At 43.6% G+C, this 20580-nt stretch overlaps 1 protein-coding gene across 3 annotated transcripts in view; it reads left to right on the forward strand.

Annotated features, from left to right (window-relative positions):
- Positions 1-20580, forward strand: part of megf10 (multiple EGF-like-domains 10) — a 128628-nt gene that overhangs the window by 43030 nt on the left and 65018 nt on the right. For all 3 annotated transcript variants that reach the window (XM_052050064.1, XM_052050065.1, XM_052050066.1), the window contains exons 6-7: positions 10724-10970; positions 18004-18124. In XM_052050064.1, coding sequence (XP_051906024.1) covers positions 10724-10970; positions 18004-18124 — 368 coding nt within the window. The remainder of the gene's footprint in view (positions 1-10723; positions 10971-18003; positions 18125-20580) is intronic.

Here is a 20580-nt window from a genome sequence, read left to right on the forward strand (position 1 = left end):
GCGCATTGGATTTTAAGGCGCGCTGTGAGCTTTTAACAAAATGGAAGGCTTTTCGTTGCGCCTTATAGTGCCGAAATGTTGGTACATATTTCCTATCTAGATATTATGTCAACATTTCTCGTTGAAACAAAGTTGAATAAAGACACACTTGTTTTAAATGTGTGTCTTGCGTGTGACTACAGTTAAAAATAGGTGGCATACTTTAAAAAAACTTTTCATGTCTGCTGAAGGAAAACATTTAGGTGACTAAAATTTCACTCTTTATTATTCATTTTGTTGAATAAAATTGGACAAAAGTACAATTAGATGAATAAATTTTGACTGAAACTAACTGATTGACTGCTGTCTGAAGACTGCAACAAAAATGAATTTCTTGTCAAAATTAATACTGGTCAATAGGCATTGAGAACATAATTTCCACGTCACACGCAGGTGCCGCAGAAGCAGATATGCAGCCAAATGAAGAAATATAAATAAATAAATACAACAAACACATGTACCAAATAATGGTGATCAGTGAAATAAAAATATAATGGGACACGTGTCATTGCGGTCTGTGGGGGCAAAAGGTTTACAATACGTTTTAATTTTAATATTTTTTCTTTATTTGGGTATGTGTCAGGGGTGCGGCACCTGCATGTGACATGGTACCGCTTAGTCCGTTCCCAATGCCATTTGGCTGACTTGGACCAACTAGGCAGGCCTGAAATAGTGACGAAAGCTCACTGAAGGTCTAACACATTGACAAATTCCCACCTATGGGTGTTGTATACAGTGTGTGTGTGTGTGTGTGTGTGTGTGTGTGTGTGTGTGTGCGTGCGTGCGTGCGTGTGTGTGTGTGTGTGTGTGTGCGTGTGTGTGTGTGTGTGTGTGTACAGGCTGACAGTAGACGGACTTGTGGACTGGTGAAATTTACCGTTGAAAGCACCGTTAAAATAACATGCTTGACAGACCGACTAACAATTACAGTTTGGTTTGACTTGAAAAACTGATGGACTGGCGATGACTGACAGGTGCCCAGGCTGCTGAGTGATGATTAATGACGGACCGACAAAATTATGTATATTGCCCACCTTTGCCTTTGAGTATTGCTGTATTCCGTCTTTCAATATGTAACTACAGTGTTTGTATGTGGATTTGAATTACTTGAAAGGAATTTCACTCCCAAAACTGAGTCATAACTTTTCATCCGCCTATCAATTTTACATTGGCTGCTAGCATTAGCCATTACAATGTTTCTAAAGTGAAGTTTGTCGTGTATTAAAATATACAGTGTGTTACAGAGGTGTCAAATTATCCTGTTAATTGTGAATAATTAATTACAATCATATTTTGCGCCTTATGTTTTTTAATCGTGTTAATCTAAATTTTAATCTCTAACTTTTTTGTTTCTGTGGGTGGGTTGCCTTTTTATAATATCACTTTTTATGCGTTGGCTTCCTGTGTTCGAGTTGTTGAAGGTGGGAAACAATGGTCGGTCAACAGTCTGAAAGATTAAGATTAAGATTAAGATATCCTTTATTTGTCCCGCAATGGGGAAATTACAATCAGAATTCAGAAAGGAAAAACTCTGGGTAGAGAAAGGGAAGAAAAAATCTGACATTGATTGGCTGTGATTATGTTTGGGCTTATTTAACAGAAGCTGATAGGCTCTCATTGGAGTTGGGACGGCCAGGTAGGCACCGGTGAGGAGTTCTCGGCCCAACGAATGGAAAATTTACATTCGAAAAACGCCCCGGCGGCACTATTCTTAAAAGTAGTGTTGTGCCTGATTTGTAAGGAGTTTGCTTACCACCGAGGCAGCTCAAGTTTATCCTACCACATCAATGCAAAGCACCCAGTCGTGAGTGCAGCCACGGCTAACATTAGCGCCGAAAGCGTTAGCAATATAGCGAGCCTTAGCAAGCTCTTCAACATACTTAAACTCGAGGAGAACAACCCGCGTGCAAGGCATAAATTCAGCATACATAGCTGCTGTGCTGTGCTCTTTAGCCTCCTGCAAGTGATTGATGTTTATTTCAGCACTTTGTTTTGTAATGATTAACAGTGTTATTTTTGATGTGCTAACTTACAGCACTATGATTTAAGGATCTTTTATTTATTTTTTTATTATCCGAAGCAAATTCATTGTTCAATATTTGTATTGTTCAGAAAAGTGTTCTTACTGTTTTGGATTTGTTAACCCAGTGTTTTTCAATCTTTTTCGAGCCAAGGCACATTTCTTTCATTGAAAAAATCCCACGGCACACCACTACGTGAAAATGTGAAAAAAACTTCTTTTCAAAATTAATTGTTATGTTAAGCATTTTTTAACATTGAAAAATAACATTATATTACAACACCTTGAATAGGAATCAAATCAACATCTAGCCAATATTTTATAATCTTTCACATTTATTCTCACTCAGTGTGATAAATGGTTTGGATGAACACAGATCTGATATCGTGGCAGCAATCGATGACAGACACAGGGAGCTCTTCCTCCACAGCTCTCATTCTTTCTATGTTTTTAGTTTTTGCAGCATTCAAGCTATTTTAGCCGCTTCAGGTCCGAACATCTCATTTACAATGGCTTTGCAGGCGGGAAGTATTAATTGTTCTGCCACTTTTTTGATTTAGCCACATGTTCAGCGACATGGTAGCTTGCTTTCAGGGCTCTCTCGTTTACATTTGCGGTTTTTCTCATGCACATTCCTTGTTTCTCCATGTATTCACGCAGGCGAACAAAATACTCCACATTGTTGTTTCGAAGTGAAAGGTGTTTTGTTTGGAGATGGAGTTTCAGCTTACTTCTTACTTACTCTAGTTTTCTGTTGTCTGTTGAGAGGGAAGAAATTTCATCTGTCTTGTATGTTGCACATACAGCACATTTGACAATAAAGTTGTACTTGACTACTTGACTTGTGACCATAGGGCCGTTTCACCACATACCAAGCACAACGGAGTCGGTGCTGTTGCATCTCCATTAAAAGTAAATGAAAGATACCTTTCGTTGTATTATCTCGAAGCATAAGGCAATTACCGTATTTTCACGACTATTCGACGCACCGTACTAATGGCCGCAGTCTCATTAATGGGTGACATTTCTGTATTTTACACATACACAGGACGCACCGTACTAATGGCCGCAGTTTTACAGTGGTAAAACATACGCCAGCTTAAACATACGGCATGCATGCGCGCACTCTAACACGTTAGCTTGAAGCATACGGTAGCATGCCAAGACATACAGATAAGATAAAAACACGTTTTTAAAAAGGCAACGAAAGCAGAACTGAGTTCGGGTGTATTTTATTTAGCCATCGTACAATGTTCTCACGTTTTTCGATCAATCATCACCCAGAAATCCATCAAAGTCCTCATCCTCTGTATCAGAAGCAGAGGACTGCACATCTCAGTTGTCATTGAATGCATCACATGCTAGTGTGAGTTGCTACGCATTGCCGAGCGGAAAGAAGGAGTAGCAACAGCAAAGTCAACATTTCTCTCGTGTGAAGCTTTCCCACATTTGAAAGTAAAGAACAGAGCGAAACATGGTGGCATGGCGTGTGTGTGTAGAAAGAATTGAACAATTGTGCAAGTACCGTAATTCATCAAAAACGCTGCGTTCCCTCTCGTTGTTGCGTATTGTGGCGTAACTCGCCAAGCGCTGCCTCTCATTCTTTGTAAAGTTGTGTTTGCCACCGATCATCCATTGTTCCCATGCCGTTCGCAACTTTACTTTGAACGCCCAGTTGATGCCAATGTCCAGCGGTTGGAGTTCTTTAGTCAAGCCTCCGGGAATAACGGCAAGCTCAGAGTTCATTTGCTTGACTTGTTTTTTCACCGCTGCTGTGAGATGGGCACGCATGCCAAAAGCATAACCGGTGGCTTTAAGTTTGAACTGAGCTTCGTAGGCGTGTCTTTTTGTCGAATTAATTTTCAGGGGTTCTTAGAAACCAAAACCGGAGTTGTTTTGCAACAATGCACATTGCCACACTCTATACAAGTGTTGGTACTGGCTTGAGGCGTCCCTTTAGCGTCCACTTACACGCCCACCCTTCACCATTGGCGGACTAGCTTGCCTATCCTCTCTCTCCCTCTCTCTCTCTCTCCCTCTCCATATATGTATATATACACGCCCACCCTTCCCTGATTGGCCGACTTCTTTCCCGCATGCCTGGCCACAGTCACTTCCGCCTTTTCTCTATATAAACAGCGTGTCGGCTGTCAGTCAGATTTTGGAACTCAGCGCATATAAAGGACGCTCCGCACCATTAGGCGTCCTGTCCATTTTGGAGAAAATGTAAGACTTTTAATGGCGCCTTATAGTCGTGAAAATACGGTAGCTCGCTGCTGCTGTCAACTACTGGTATGGAAGAGTACTACATGATTAGTCTGCCGAGCAATAGACCTCACAGGCATACATATTGGATAATTTCCCACAGCACACCTGACAATATCTAGCGGCCAGTGTGCCGCGGCACAGGGTTTGAAAAACACTGTGTTAACCTAAACACTTTTCTATTTTATTTTTATTTTGTAATTATTTGGATATTTACCAAAACATACGGCGGGCCCGGTAGTCCAGTGTTTAGCACATCGACTTCACAGTGCGGAGGTACCGGGTTCAATTTCAATTCCCTGTGTGGAGTTTGCGTGTTCTCCCTGGGCCTGCGTGGGTTCTCTCCAGGTACCTCGGTTTCCTCCCACATTCCAAAAACATGCATGGCAGGCTGATTGAAAACTCTAAATTGTCCCTAGGTGTGAGTGTGGGCGTGGATGGTTGTTCGTCTCTGTGTGCCCTGCGATTGGCTGGCAACCGATTCAGGGTGGCCCCCGCCTACTGCCCAAAGACAGCTGGGATAGGCTCCAGCCCCCCCTAGTAAGGATAAAGCGGTTCGGAAAATGACTGACCAAAACATACAAAACAGTGATATTCCCCCTCGTTGTTGAAAATAAAGGTTGCAGGTCGGATTTGGCACGAGTCACAAGTACATCAGAAAGTAAATGGCTAGGACTGCATCTTTTCAAGTCTGTTTAAAAACAATAAAAGACTTGATAATGCCACTTTTTTGTGATATCAATCTTTTGCTCTGCCTCAATAATGTAATGAAATTAAAATGAAAATTGGGGTTTCTCTGTAATTTTTAGATGAGAATAAAATATACATTAATTAGATCAATTAATTACATATTATAATTAATCTCACAATTTTTTTAATCGCGTGACAGCACATGTAATAATAATACATTTTATTTATAAGCGCCTTTCAAAACACTCAAGGACACCTTACAATCGTGTTTTTTTTTTTTTGTTGTGTCTTTAGTTTTAGAGTAAACTAAACTAGCTATCATTAAACACAAAAGCAAGAAAAGCAAAAAGCACGCACAGCGAGCGCAGAATAACATTAATCATGCCTCAATCAAGTTTTCATGATCATGAGAACCCAAAATCACAATCAGATTTCTATGAATTGCCCAACTCTCGAAATTAATCAGTTTTACTTGGATTTGTCATACAAAAATAATTGTGCAGGTTGGCGAGACTGAGAAATCAGGCTGGGAAGGATGTACAGTAGGCGAGGTTAATTAAAGACAGAGAGGGAAATGCCATTACAAGTGAGGAAAGTGTGTTGAGGAGATGGAAAGAATACTTTGAGGAGTTGAATGAGGAAAACAATAGGGAACATAGGAATGAAGAGCCAGAGAGGATTAAGAAGAAGCTCGATCAGGTTGAGCCATACGATGAAGTTTTGGGAAAGAGTAGTTGTAGCCAGGTTGAGACAGGAAGTGGAGATTTGTGAACAACAGTATGGTTTCATGCCGAGAAAGAGCATCACAGATGCAATATTTGCCCTGAGGATCCTGATGGAGAAGTACAAGCAAGGTACGAAGGAGCTGCAGAGAAGGTTTGTGACAGGGTTCCAAGAGACGAATTGTGGTTCTGTATGAGGAAGTCAGGGGTTGCAGAGAAGTATGTTAGGTTGGTTCAAGACATGTATGAGAATAGTACAACAGTGGTGAGGTGTGCAGTTGGATGGACAGAAGACTTCAAGGTGGAGGTAAGACTGCATCAAGGAGCCCTGAGCCACTTCTTGTTTGTATGGTGATGGATAAATAGACAGATGAGGTCAGACAGGAGTCGGCCTGGACTATGATGTTTGCAGATGACATTATGACCTGTAGTGAGATTAGGCAGCAGCTACAAGAAAACCTAGAAAGGTGGAGGTTTGCACTAGAGAGAAGAGGAATAAAGGTCATCAAACTGCTTCAAACAACAAAGTGTGTGACGGAAAAGTGGTTAGGACTGCACGACTGTCCGTGTTTTATATTGTGTGTTGTGTTTTTTATTTTACTTTATGTTAACTGCTTTGTTAAGCGCTTTGTTACAGCTGCCGCTGTTGTGAAAGCGCGATATAAATCAGCATGTAGTGTATTCTATTGTATTGTCAGTCTTAGTCAGACAGAGTACATGTGCATAAATGAAAGGGAGACCAGTGCAACGTCAGGCGTCTTCTTCTTCTCCTTTGGGCTTGTCCCTTTTCAGGGGACAAGCCCAAAAGGAGAAGAAGAAGACGACTTGGATTTGTCATACACAGAAGATATTATCCACTGTAAAATGTAAAAAGAGCAAAACACCATCGTTCAGTTGTTTTTTCCGGTCCGATTAAAAACCAATTAAAACGATCACTTTTTTCCTTATTGATTTTCAATTGTGGTCTGAAAATGTGTTTGTGTTTATCGATTTGGCTCGCTTGTTTGTTATTTGAGTTGTGTTGTATACCATAGAATTACTACAGAAAGATTGTGCTGTCATTAAAACTCCAGAGAAGAACACACATGGTGACACAGTTCAGACAAGTGGTAGAACACTACGCTTAGTGTTTTTTTCCACTCCCTGTGAACCTTCTGTATCGGTGAAAAAACTGTTTCCTGTGAGTGCGCCATTCTTGGTGGACTGCGTAATCACTAAATAGATGCACTCCCATGCTCCATTTAGCCCACCCCCTTCCAACTCTTTTGTGGACTGTCTATTGCTGAGGGGAAATAAACCTCCAAAACAACAGGTATACTTTTTCTGCAATTTGACATCAGCAGTATGCACAATTTCCCTGTCATAATTTTGACAACCATGTAGTGATGGTATCATTATCTCTCATTTGGCCCTTTAACCATCATCAGCAGTATTTTTGTTTCATGGCCATCCCGAGGAGACAGATGAATAAGAACAAGTAGTTGTCAAGCGAGTGGATAGGGAGCCTCAAGCTCCCAGAGTTTGGCCTTTCTTTAATCCAGGTCAGGTTTCATAAGGGTTCCAGAGTTGGCAGACTTGAATGCACAAGGGTTTTATGTGTGCATCTTAGTATCTCTAATCCCCTTTGTCTGTCCCTGAATCCTCGCCACACAGGACTAGACTGCTAGAGGCAAAAGGAAGTATGTTTTTTTGTTGTTATTTTTCTGTCAGGTCAGTCTGAAGCAGGCTAATGCAGGCGGAAGAAAAGGAGCTTGTTAATCACTTGAGCAGCTTCCGAATGTTGAACTGGTTAAACATCGTGTTAATTAGAATTCTGGGCATACAGTATTCACTTTCAAGCTGAATGTATTCAGTGGAGAAGAGGATCTGATCTGCTAAAATAATCCATGTCTTATTTTTGTCCAAACAAATTTGAAGGATATTATTTTTGTGTGTGTTTCCTGGTTGGGCAAGTTTTAAAAAAAATAATTATTGAAGTTTTTTTTTCCGTAACCGTGTTTCATAATACAAAACAAAAAAATATATGCTTGATTGACATTTATGCTTGACGGAATTTAGTTTTTATAACATTTTTTTAGCCAATGCATTTTATTTTAAGTTTGTAAGAAATTTATGAAAGTAATTTCTGATCAATCAAGCAAAATTGTATATCTCACTAGGACAACACATGAAAGTACAAAATGACATTTCAACATGGACATTTCATTTGTGGCCCTTTATAAAAAACAAATTCAACAATTAAATTCAATTAACATTAAAAGAACATTGCTGAATCTTCATAAGAGTGCTCAGCCAACAACAACAAAAAATACTCCAAGAGTTCAATGATGGCTGTGGTCACAAAAGAACCCAGAACAACATCTAAAAAATTGCAGGCATCACTGGCCTCTCAACCATATTAAAGACAAAATGGCATCCATGGGAAGGTTTGGCAAAAATCACTGCAGACAATGATCTACGCCTCCTCCAATCCCTCACAAAGGGCTGTCTCATGTTGGCCAAAAGCATTTTAATGATCCCTAAGATGTAAAAATATTCTGTGGACTAACAAGAGAAGTGTTAAATTGATAGAAGGAACATCATGACAACAATGACACATGGTACTTCAAGATCTGGGTGACTTCCCGTGGTGAATGTAACAATGACCTCTGCGATCTGTCAGAAAATCACGCAGTTTGTGCCTTTTCAGCGAGAGTGCTCTTGAGTCATGTAGAAGAGATGGCAAGGAAGCTTTATATAACACGTTTCTTCACTCAACGTGCTTCACAAAAACAGAAACAGCACCTCACAAGCATTTACCAATACAATAGTTTACGACATTCAGATGCTCAGCAGAGAAAACAAAAGTAGCTTACAAAAATCACTAAAAGAACATACACTGATAACATTTTAAAAAGTGAACAGAAAACTTTAAAAACAAGTAGACATAAGAGTAGGTTTCGAACCAACTAAAATAAAAGAAAGAAAGATTGAATAGTTAAGGCTGGGTATTGATTAAAATATCCAAAATCAATTTGATTTGATTCACAGGGGTCCCATTCCTTTCGATTTGTGATTCATGATTCACCTTGATTGATTGATTCTTTGGAGCTGGTGGTGCTGCATGTCTGCTGCACACATCACACAATGGGCAATCAACCTACCTGCACAATCGTCGACAAGGGGGTCGGCGGGGGGGCTGAAGATGGCCACCGGCTGCTCGCTACAACTGTTATTAAGGTGGCGGACATTTTCCAGAAATTCCTCTTCTGATCAAAACAATATCTCGTTCGTCTGGATTGTGGAAAAGACGTCACAACCCAGGGAACAGAAATAACATGAGATTTCGTAACATCTGTGACATTTCGGCATGTCTTGGTTTTAATTTGCAAAACCACATTTAGTCTTGTCTTTATTCTTCAACAATATGGCATGTCTCGTCTTCCTCGTGATAAAGTCTCGCCGACAAAGATATTTAGTCCTAAATTTCATTGATGACGGCAACACTACAGATTAGCATTTATTACATGAAGCATAACTTAAGCAAGTTGTTTTGGAGAGTCCAGATGAAGACCAGAAATTGAAGGACTTTGGTCTGATAAAGGTTTCAGTCCAGCAACCGGAGGTGCATTCAATGTCCCTATTGGGATTGGACAGATTTTTAAATTGATAGATTTCAGAATGGATTGCTTTGCCTTGCCTTGCCTTTTAATGCTACAATAAAGAGTGAAGCCCCAGCAAGAATGAAATGGATGGCTTGTGGGTTATGGCAGACTGTGATAAAAATAAACACTAAGATTTGCTCTCTCAAAATAATACACAGTTCCAAATTATTATGTCCCAACAATTGTGTTCAATTAAATCTGTACCCTGATCAGTTTCAACACCGGGGGCTAGATATTCACTTTTCTCCCAAAGTTTAAACTGCCTCCCGTAACAACCTCATTAGGCAAAAAGCAGCCTTTTATTTGTCGAGTCGTGCCTTCCAGCGACCATGTCCCTTGGAAGACTTGATTGCATGTATTTTGGGATTTGAAGAGGACATCACATTGGACATTCTCGAAATTAAAAAAGAACACAAATGGCATTTGTGTAAAGTTGTTGTGGTGCTATGGGTAAAATATCTAAATTACAAATGTACATTTTGAGTGTGTCGAGTGGACCGTGCATAAACTATGAAAGGCGTCTTTTCACTAGTGTGCATATTAGTCATGGTACATTTTGGTCGACAGCTCATTATGTTTGAAGATAAGACCTTTAATCCCACAGTGTGAAATTTACTGATTTTAGCAGCACAAGACAATTCAATCAGAATCAGATCTTTTATTGGCCAAGTAGGCAGCGCATACAAGGAATTTGTCTCTGGCAGTATAGGCGACACTCGTATTGCAATAGCAAGCAACTCCAATAAACAAAGACATGACATACGTAAGTATCATTAGTATCGAAAGACTTTTCATAATGTAAGGGTACCATTGTGCAGTCGTACAACCCAATATCAGCCGTGCGACAATGTGCAGCGTGATCAAGCAGAGATAAATTCATCAGTGGTGCAATACAATACAGTACTATGACGGTTGTGCAGTTGGTGCGGGTAATCGCTGCACCATTTTTTTAGTAAGTGAACACTAGCAGTATTTGTGGTACAACTTTCGGTATGCAATTAGAGAGAAAGTTCCAATGTCTGCTCAAAAGAGCAGAGCTCCAGCGGGCGAGTGCAAAAAGGTGGAGAAATTCTCAATTCTCCTCAATTTTAAATGTATGTAATTGAGGACCCATTTGTTTTCTTGAATTGAGCGTAGTTGGTGCTTGGAAAATGGTCAGAGATCAGTGTGCATAGGAAAACCAGGATTAGCATTTTACCATGACTAAAAGCTGATAAACGTTGATTATGCATGACACAGACCCTTTAAATTAAAAAAAAATCCCAATTCAGATCCTTTCTTTGTTACACCATGATCATGTTGGATTGTATGTGCAACTGTAAACCTTTTTTTTTTTTCTTCAGCTTGTGACAGTGGCCACTGGGGTCCCCACTGCAGCAATAGATGTCAGTGCCAGAACAAAGCTCTGTGTAACCCTATCACTGGAGCCTGTATCTGCAGTCCCGGATACAGAGGATGGCGTTGTGAGGAAGTGTGTGAGGTGGGCACCTATGGTAATGGATGTCAGCAGAAGTGCCAGTGCCAAAATGGAGCTATTTGTCACCACGTGACTGGGGAATGCAAGTGCTCACCAGGATACACTGGAGCTTTGTAAGTCCGATTTTAAAATGTTGTTTTACTGCCACTAAACCCAATAATAACGACAGTGAAACTCCTCTACAACGAAATCATGTTTTCAGCAAGAAATTTTTCACAACAGGGGGTTTTTCATTTGGCAAAATTGGATCTCAGATGCAAGCACACATACACACGCACACACACACACACATACACACAAACAAACGTATGTGTACACGCACACTCTACTTTTATACTGTACTCTATTTTTATTCCAATAAGCGCACACTTATTTGACACTTCATATTGTCAGTGTAGAAAGAAAAAAAGGGAAAGAAATTACGAAATTTACGATCAGCATTCACTTTCACTTACATCAATTTCTTGGATAATGTCTTTTATTTTGCTTGCTCCGTCTTTCATTTTGGTCACTTTTACCATCTCTTCCAGCATCAGAGCTCTTCTTGTCTTAGCTTTTTGACATCCAATGGTCCATTTTGTAGCCATTTTAGCAATGCAACATCCATGCTCGTCTGAATCTAACAAGAACAAATACTGTATTTTCACGACCATTCGGCGCACCATATTGTTGGGCGCAGTCTCTGTAATGGGTGCTATTTCTGTATTTGAAATTAAAGCATAAGGTAGCCTGCTCAGACATACGGATACACGCTAAAAACACATTTTTAAAAAGGCAACGGAAGCAAAACTGAGTTGGGTTCTACTTTATTTAGCCATCTTACAATGTACTCACATTTTTCGATCAATCATCACCCAGAAATCCATCAAAGTCCTCATCTTCTGTATCCGAATTGAACAATTGTGCAAGTACCGGTAATCCATCACTCTATCTTCTATGGATCTAGCTTCAGGATCTACACACATAGACAGTGAGGTCCCTCTTGGTCAATCAGAGGCCAGGATGATGCTCGGTAAGCCAATGGCAGAGCAGCTATGAGTATGTTGCGTTCAGGAAACTCGCAGCTGTGACCGAAATAAACATCATTCACTATGTAAACCAGTGTGGTGGTTGCTGTCGCCGTTTCCGAACGAAGCAGTAGAGGTCGCTGTTGGATGAGACTTCGTTGTAGTGAATGTCTTCACGAGGCTGGAGCAGAGAAAATGTTTTCGTATTACGTATTTCGTATTTCGTATTTTGTTCGTCGTATGGGGGGCAGTAGAATGGGAATGATGTTCGTGCATGAAGATTTTTTCACATTAGGGGGTATTTTCGCCCATGTAGGTTTTGTTCTAAAGGAGTTTCACTGTGCTTAATTACATGTTTCCTTTGATCATTTCTGCTATTAATTGGAAAATATGCTACCAAAGAGCGAGGGGAGTAAAAAGCTCTGGGGGAGCGTTCACCCGGTCCTTTTATCTTTAACGCTTTCAGGGACAGCGGTTACTACAGTGGACAGTTTACATGTTATCATTATTGGGGCATGAAAGGTAAGGTTTAATGCTCCCAATATTACAATTTTACTAACAGTAACTACCACAAGACGGCATAGTCTTCGTTGAACTAGTTCACGAATGCCTGGAAGATCGAGACATAAGGGGTGTTCACGCGGCACACATTTGCATCGGTGCTGCACCGAGGTATTTTTTTGCAATATATCTTACACTGGAGCAAATTTTGTGGAGCACGTAAAAAGCTGCTGACTAAAGTCAAGTGTGTTTACCCCGGTGCAGGCCCACTTGGGTTCACACGGCAGTTTCTGCGGCCGTCCATCCATCCATCCATCCATCCATCCATCCATCCATCCATCCATCCATCCATCCATCCTTCCATCATCTACCGCTTATCCGGGGCCGGGTCGCGGGGGCAACAGCTTTAGCAGGGAAGCCCAGACTTCCCTCTCCCTAGCTACTTCTTCCAGCTCTCCCCGGGGGATCCCGAGTCGTTCCCAGGCAAGTTGGGTGACATAGTCTCTCCAGCGTGTCCTGGGTCTTCCTCGGGGTCTCCTCCCGGTGGGACATGACCGGAACACCTCACCGGGGAGGCGCTCAGGAGGCATCCGAATCAGATGCCCAAGCCACCTCATCTGGCTCCTCTCGATGTGGAGGAGAAGCGGTTCGACTCTGAGCCTCTCCCGGATGACTGAGCTTCTCACCTTATCTCTAAGGGAGAGCCCGGACACCCTGCGGAGAAAACTCATTTCAGCCGCTTGTATCCGGGATCTCGTTCTTTCGGTCACGACCCATAGCTCGTGACCATAGGTGAGGGTTGGGACGTAGATCGACCGGTAAATTGAGAGCTTCGCCTTTTGGCTCAGCTCCTTCTTCACCACGACAGACCGATACAACGTCCGCATCACAGCAGACGCTGCACCGATTCGCCTGTCGATCTCCCGCTCCCTCCTACCCCCACTCGTGAACAAGACCCCAAGATACTTGAACTCCTCCACTTGGGGTAAGATCTCCTCCCCGACCCGGAGGGGGCACTCCACCCTTTTCCGACTGAGGACCATGGTTTCAGATTTGGAGGTGCTGATTTTCATCCCAACCGCTTCACACTCAGCTGCGAAACGCTCCAGTGAGAGTTGGAGAGCCCCGTTTGAAGGAGCCAACAGCACCACATCATCTGCAAAAAGCAGGGATGCAATACTGAGGCCCCCAAAACGGACCCCCTCAACGCTTCGGCTGCGCCTAGAAATTCTGTCCATAAAAGTTATGAACAGAATCGGCGACAAAGGGCAGCCTTGGCGGAGTCCTACCTCCACTGGAAACGATTCCGACTTACTGCCGGCAATGCGAACCAAACTCTGACATCGGTGGTATAGTGACCGAACAGCCCGTATCAGGGGGTTCGGTACCCCATACCCACGAAGCACCCCCCACAGAACTCCCCGAGGGACACGGTCAAACGCCTTCTCCAAGTCCACAAAACACATGTAGACTGGTTGGGCGAATTCCCACATACCCTCAAGGACCCTGCTAAGGGTGTAGAGCTGGTCCACTGTTCCACGGCCGGGACGAAAACCACACTGCTCCTCCTCAATCTGAGGCTCGACTTCCTGACGGACCCTCCTCTCCAGCACCCCTGAATAGACCTTACCAGGGAGGCTGAGGAGTGTGATCCCTCTGTAGTTGGAACACACCCTCCGGTCCCCCTTTTTAAAAAGAGGGACTACCACCCCGGTCTGCCAATCCAGAGGCACTCTCCCTGTTGTCCACGCGATGTTGCAGAGGCGTGTCAACCAGGACAGCCCCACAACATCCAGAGCCCTGAGGAACTCCGGGCGGATCTCATCCACCCCCGGGGCCTTGCCACCGAGGAGCTTTTTAACCACATCGGTGACTTCAACCACAGAGATAGGAGAGCCCACCTCAGAGTCCCAAGGCTCTGCTTCCTCCAAGGAAGGCGTGTTGGTGGAGTTGAGGAGGTCTTCGAAGTACTCTGCCCACCGGTTCACAACGTCCCGAGTCGAAGTCAGCAGCGCCCCATCCCCACTGTACACAGTGTTAGTGGTGCACTGCTTCCCCCTCCTGAGACGTCGGATGGTGGACCAGAATTTCCTCGAAGCCGTCCGGAAGTCGGCTTCCATGGCCTCACCGAACTCTTCCCACGCTCGGGTTTTTGCCTCGGCGACCACCGAAGCCGCGGCCCGCTTGGCCAATCGATACCCGTCAGCTGCCTCTGGGGTCCCACAGGCCATAAAGGCTCGATAGGACTCCTTCTTCAGCTTGACGGCATCCCTTACTGCTGGTGTCCACCAGCGAGTACGGGGGTTGCCGCCACGACAGGCACCAAACACCTTACGGCCACAACTCAGATTGGCCGCCTCAACAATAGAGGCACGGAACATGGTCCACTCGGGCTCAATGTCCCCTGCCTCCCCCGGAACATGGGAAAAGCTCTGTCGGAGGTGGGAGTTGAAACTCCTTCTGACAGGGGATTCCGCCAGACGCTCCCAACAAACCCTCACAATACGTTTGGGTCTGCCAGGACGGACCGGCATCTTCCCCCACCATCGGAGCCTACTCACCACCAGGTGGTGATCAGTTGACAGCTCCGCCCCTCTCTTCACCCGAGTGTCCAGAACATGCGGCCGCAAATCCGATGATACAACTACAAAGTCGATCATCGAACTGCGGCCTAGGGTGTCCTGGTGCCAAGTGCACATATGGACACTCTTATGTTTGAACAAGGTGTTCGTTATGGACAATCCGTGACGAGCACAGAAGTCCAATAACAAAACACCACTCGGGTTCTGATCGGGGGGGCCGTTCCTCCCAATCACGCCCCTCCAGGTCTCACTGTCATTGCCCACGTGAGCATTGAAGTCCCCCAGCAGAACAAGGGAGTCCCCAGCAGGAGTACTCTCCAGCACACCCTCCAGGGACTCCAAAAAGGGTGGGTATGCTGAGCTGCTGTTTGGTGCATATGCACAAACAACAGTCAGGACCCGTCCACCCACCCGAAGGCGGAGGGAGGCAACCCTCTCGTCTACCGGTGTGAACTCCAATGTACAGGCACTGAGCCGGGGGGCAATGAGTATGCCCACACCTGCTCTGCGCCTCTCACCATGAGCAACTCCAGAGTGGAAGAGAGTCCAACCCCTCTCGAGAGAACTGGTACCAGAACCCAGGCTGTGTGTGGAGGCAAGTCCGACTATATCCAGTCGGAAATTCTCTGCCTCACACACCAGCTCGAGCTCCTTCCCTGCCAGAGAGGTGACATTCCATGTCCCAAGAGCTAGCTTCTGCAGCCGAGGATCGGACCGCCAGGGTCCCCGCCTTTGGCTGCCGCCCAGCTCACATTGCACCCGACCCCTTTGGCCCCTCTCATGGGTGGTGAGCCCATGGGAAGGGGGACCCACGTTGCCTCTTCGGGCTGTGCCCGGCCGGGCCCCATGGGTGTAGGCCCGGCCACCAGGCGCTTGCCAACAAACCCCACCTCCAGGCCTGGCTCCAGAGGGGGGCCCCGGTGACCCGCGTCCGGGCAAGGGAAACCGAGATCCATTTATCGTAATCATCATTGGGGTCTTTGAGCCGTGCTTTGTCTGGCCCCTCACCTAGAACCTGTTTGCCATGGGTGACCCTGCCAGGGGCATAAAGCCCCAGACAACTTAGCTTCTAGGATCATTGGGACACACAAACCCCTCCACCACGGTAAGGTGACGACTCACGGAGGGGTGCGGCCGTCCAATACAGTAGAAAACAAAGAGCTGTCGTGTTGGTTCTTTTTGAAACATACACTTTATTAATTTGATTAACTCAAACAACTACAGGCACGTCCTTCTCCTTCTCGGTCTCCATGCCTTCTGCTCGAGAGGCATTCAACGACCGCCCCTAAAAATGTAAATCAACGATGACTTCAATGACACTCAGAATAGCAAACATAATTCGCCAAACAGAAAATCAAGAGAGGAAATCGCAAAATAAATTCTATAGGGAATTCTATGGGCGGGGGGGGGGGGGGGGGGTCACACAACAAAGGAACAAACTACACAAACAACTCCGAGACAGTCCAGTCTCCGACAAAAGGAAAGAAGACGGACGGAAGTACAACAGAGCACGAAAGCAGGGCATTCTATCTATATGTAATCAACTCTTCTCATGCATAGTGAGTCTACCCCTGTAGTGTTCACACGTACCGTTTTACATCGGTGTTGCCCCACAAAAAAGCATTTGCTCTGGAGCAAATTTTTAAACCACCTCCTTGAGCAGGGTTAAATTTGCTCTGGTTTAAGCTGTTTTCAGGGGCTACACCGTGTAACTTTGTACCTGTGACCGCTTTACTGGGGCAGCCCCGGTGCTGCACCAGAGCAAAAGTTGCCGTGTGAACACCCCTATAGCCATGGAGCATCATTCTAATCAATGCGGAGTAAGGTCTAATTTGTCCAAAATGTTTCCTATTTTTTATACTCTGTGAGCCGCCCCCACACAGGAGCGTGGCTCTGCCTCGCCCATGTTACCATGTTTGACTGCATGGTTCCAACTCGATATGTGTGCAAGGGGTGCAGATAGATTGGAAGATGCCGAGCCACGGAAAATGTTCACAGTGACACAACGGCTAAGCACAATTCACCCAATTTACTTACTGTATGTGCCAAGGAAGCATTATCTCACCGGAGTAAAACACAAATGTAATGAATGTTATTGAAATGAATTAGAACAAGTCCCAATATTATTGTGGACATTGTTTATCTACAAGTAACTACAAACAATAGTATGTTACCATCACAAGTTTTCTTATATGTGAGCCCACTGCCCCTTTGGTAATCATGAGGACTTTGCTTGTGGCACTTTACAAGCAACTGCATCTTTTTTTTTCACTTATAGACTAAAGCTACAAAAGTAGGCTCTTGGTGTTTCCCAATGTTTTGGTTTTTTTTTCACTAATGTCCAAGTAGAACATGGACACCACAAGAGGCTTGTTGGAGATTAGGCGATTGTGGGTCGCAGTTGCAGTTTCCATGACTTCATGCACCCTGATGCAGCGTTACCATTCATAATGTAATTACAGCAAGACAGCTGCCGTTTTCAAAGCCAGGATCTGCAGCTGCATTTTACTAACTGAAGGCCCCACAGCATAAATGAAAAATCTACTGTCTATTCATTGTCATTCCCTTATCTGAAGGCCTTTTGGAGACAGCAGTGTCATATTTTAAGAAAGCCTTCAGGCTTTTGGCTATTGTCAAGTTGAAAGAAAAAAAACTCATCTCACCATAGAGAGGCTATTAAATTTCAGTTTATGTTGGTGTGACAAGATGACTCTTATAACAGCATCTTCACACAATGCCTTGTTGGTTTATAATGCAAAACAGAACAAATCAATTTGGCAAGGTTGTCGATTAAATGAAGGCATAGTGTCGCATATGATTAGTGAGTCTGTCTCATAATCAAAGAATCTGTGTTTGAATCTTAATAGAGGCCTCAGCTGTTTGTTTGTTTTTTTGGGGGGGGAGTATTCAGTTAACTCCCCTTCACGCACTCCAGATAATTTGATCATTGACTTAAATATAACGTTTTTAAAACTGATTTAACTTTTTAATTATCCAAGGAGATACTGTCTTAACACAATATTTTTACACGTGCACACTGTTGTGTTTTTCCTCAGCTGTGAGGGTGCATGTCCTCCAGGTAAACATGGACAACAGTGTGAAGAGAGGTGTCCCTGCCAGAATGGCGGCATTTGTCATCATGTGACCGGGGAATGCTCTTGTCCGGCAGGATGGATGGTATGCACACATTCACAACATGTTTTTTTTCTCCAGAAAAAATATTTTATATTTATTTGTACACTTATTGTTTTAAGTAATATACACAATTTTGTTAAATTGACAACAAATAAAAGTAATGGAAACACCTCCTTGGAACTGCACTTGATGGACAAATGTATTGGGTCAACTAATCATTACACCTCCAGGGAACTGAACGTGGGAGAAAATGCGGTGTTGTTCTTGAATAATAGCTTCCGGAAATACTATTGGAAAAGTGTGGTTGTGGGAGGGTTTCTCAATTCTACAAAATTATTTGTCAGACATAAAAAAAGAAGAGTTGTGATCCTACATTGCAATTACAAGATAATACGACACAGTGATGAAGGAAAACCAACTGTCTGTGGTCTGTTTCTCCTTCAGCACTAGCATCTGGAAGATGGTCGATGTGTGGTTCACCATCAATGAAGATTTTGACCTTGGGGAACCCAAGAACCGTTTTCTTCTTTGGAAAATGATTAATTTTACATTAAATGCCTGCTATATGTTCACTGAACACCAAAATATGTTTTTTCAAATATTTAATGGTTTAATTCTAATTTAGGATTCGGGCCAAATTTGACCCTTTGGGATTTAAGGGTAGCATTTGAGTAGCAGAATTTATAGGGGTCAAATTTGACCCCGTGGGCTCTCCAGGGTTAATCTGATCCATGATCGGCTTCTCAGGACTGTCAGCGTAAGGGCGACTGGCCGACAGTAATTCAGATCAGTTTCTGTGGAGCTCTTGGGTAAAAGGATCACTTGGGCTTTCTTGTTAAAAATGTCCGTGAGCATCTCAGGCATTTGGTGGGGAAAGTCCATCAGTAGGTTGCTCCCGGACATTAATTGGGCCGTTAGCTTTGCGGGGGTTGATCTTTTGAACAGTCTTCCTCACATCTGCTGGGGTCACACTGAGTGGCATGTAATCAGATGGTGATATGTGACACTCGGGGGGGGGTTTATTGCTGGGGTATTCAAACAGGGCACAGAACCGGTTTGAGGGCATCTGGCAGGGCATTGTACACCCCTAGTGTTAGAGTTAATAAATCAGTTGATGCTTTTACACATGCTCAAGAGAGTCATCGGAGGTGCAGTGACCTTGGGTCTTCTGTGCACAGAAGGCTTGTAGCCCTCTTCATGAGAAAAGCAGAGGAACTGAGAGAGACCACAAAACTGCAGGGAAAACATGCAAACCCGAGCTAAAATAAAGGCCCAAGTAGGAATTCGAACAAGGCAGCAGGTCGAACCAGTGCTCCATTGAGCTGTCAGTCTCATTCAAGTTCATCCTAAATATGTTGTAAAGACAAATTCCAACACAGCAAACTCAAGTGAACCAGCCTAGAACTGTCCTGTTTGTTTTGAAGGAATTAGAATCTTGGAGACAGGGGGCGGTCTAATACAATGCACTTCATTGGGGTCTGTTTCTCTCATTTTGCACCAATGGTGTACTTGAAGATCAAGTGTTGAAGTGTTGTAAATTTGAGAATGGTGAATAAGGTGTTAAATAGAAACATGTTGCCATTAAAAATAAAAAAATTAAAAAGCCCCAAAGATGTAAATGCAAGAGATGCAAGAGAAAGTGAAAGTGAATAATGTCATTGGGGGAGGAAAGCAAGAATTTAAGCAGATAAAAGAGGGAAATTTTCTGATTGAGTTCTGGCTAGTGCGTCATTGAGGTCGGTATGTCTATTTCTGTAGTTTGGAACGAGACAAGCATTCTGTTTTCTCCTTCTTCCAGTTCAGTTCCAATCTAACATTGTCAAGCCACATCCTAACTACGGATCTACATTTAACACGAGCACATGACACGAACATTCATTTTGTCATCTCATTCTCACAAAATATTAATTTCAAGATTAGTATTTCCCAAAATGCTAAAATAATCGAAATTGTAGATGCTGTCGCAGAGTGGTCAATTCCATGTGGAAATGAATCATGCAAAACACACACACACACACACACACACACACACACACACACACACACATGTTCAACAGTTCTATTTTACAGAAGAATTTTCAGAATGAAAGAAAGCTATTATTGTACAGTACATCAATCGACTTTTTATGTCAGGGGTCCCCTAACCACCGGTCCGCGGACCAGCCCTGGGCCATGGCCCATTTGCTACCAGGCAGCAGAGACACAGACCTGCGAGCTGTGAAAATATTTACACCATCAGATGTGGCAGAAATGTGTGAGATTCGAGCCAATCGGATTCCCCCTTCGAACATTGGCGTGCAAATTTAAATAAACTGAATCTGCCAATAAATGAAAGAAGAACCAGTAAACAGAAAATAATAGTAGCTAACTGGCCAAACGTACAGCTAAACGCGTGGCTGACGTGCAGCCATGACTTCCAAAGATTAGTTCCTCCCCTCGCGGTATCTACAGAACGATATGGAGGGAGAAGCTGTTGTGCGTGTTATATCATCAAAAAC

The sequence above is a fragment of the Hippocampus zosterae genome, chromosome 18, assembly GCF_025434085.1.
Source record: "Hippocampus zosterae strain Florida chromosome 18, ASM2543408v3, whole genome shotgun sequence".
Taxonomy (NCBI): domain Eukaryota; kingdom Metazoa; phylum Chordata; class Actinopteri; order Syngnathiformes; family Syngnathidae; genus Hippocampus; species Hippocampus zosterae.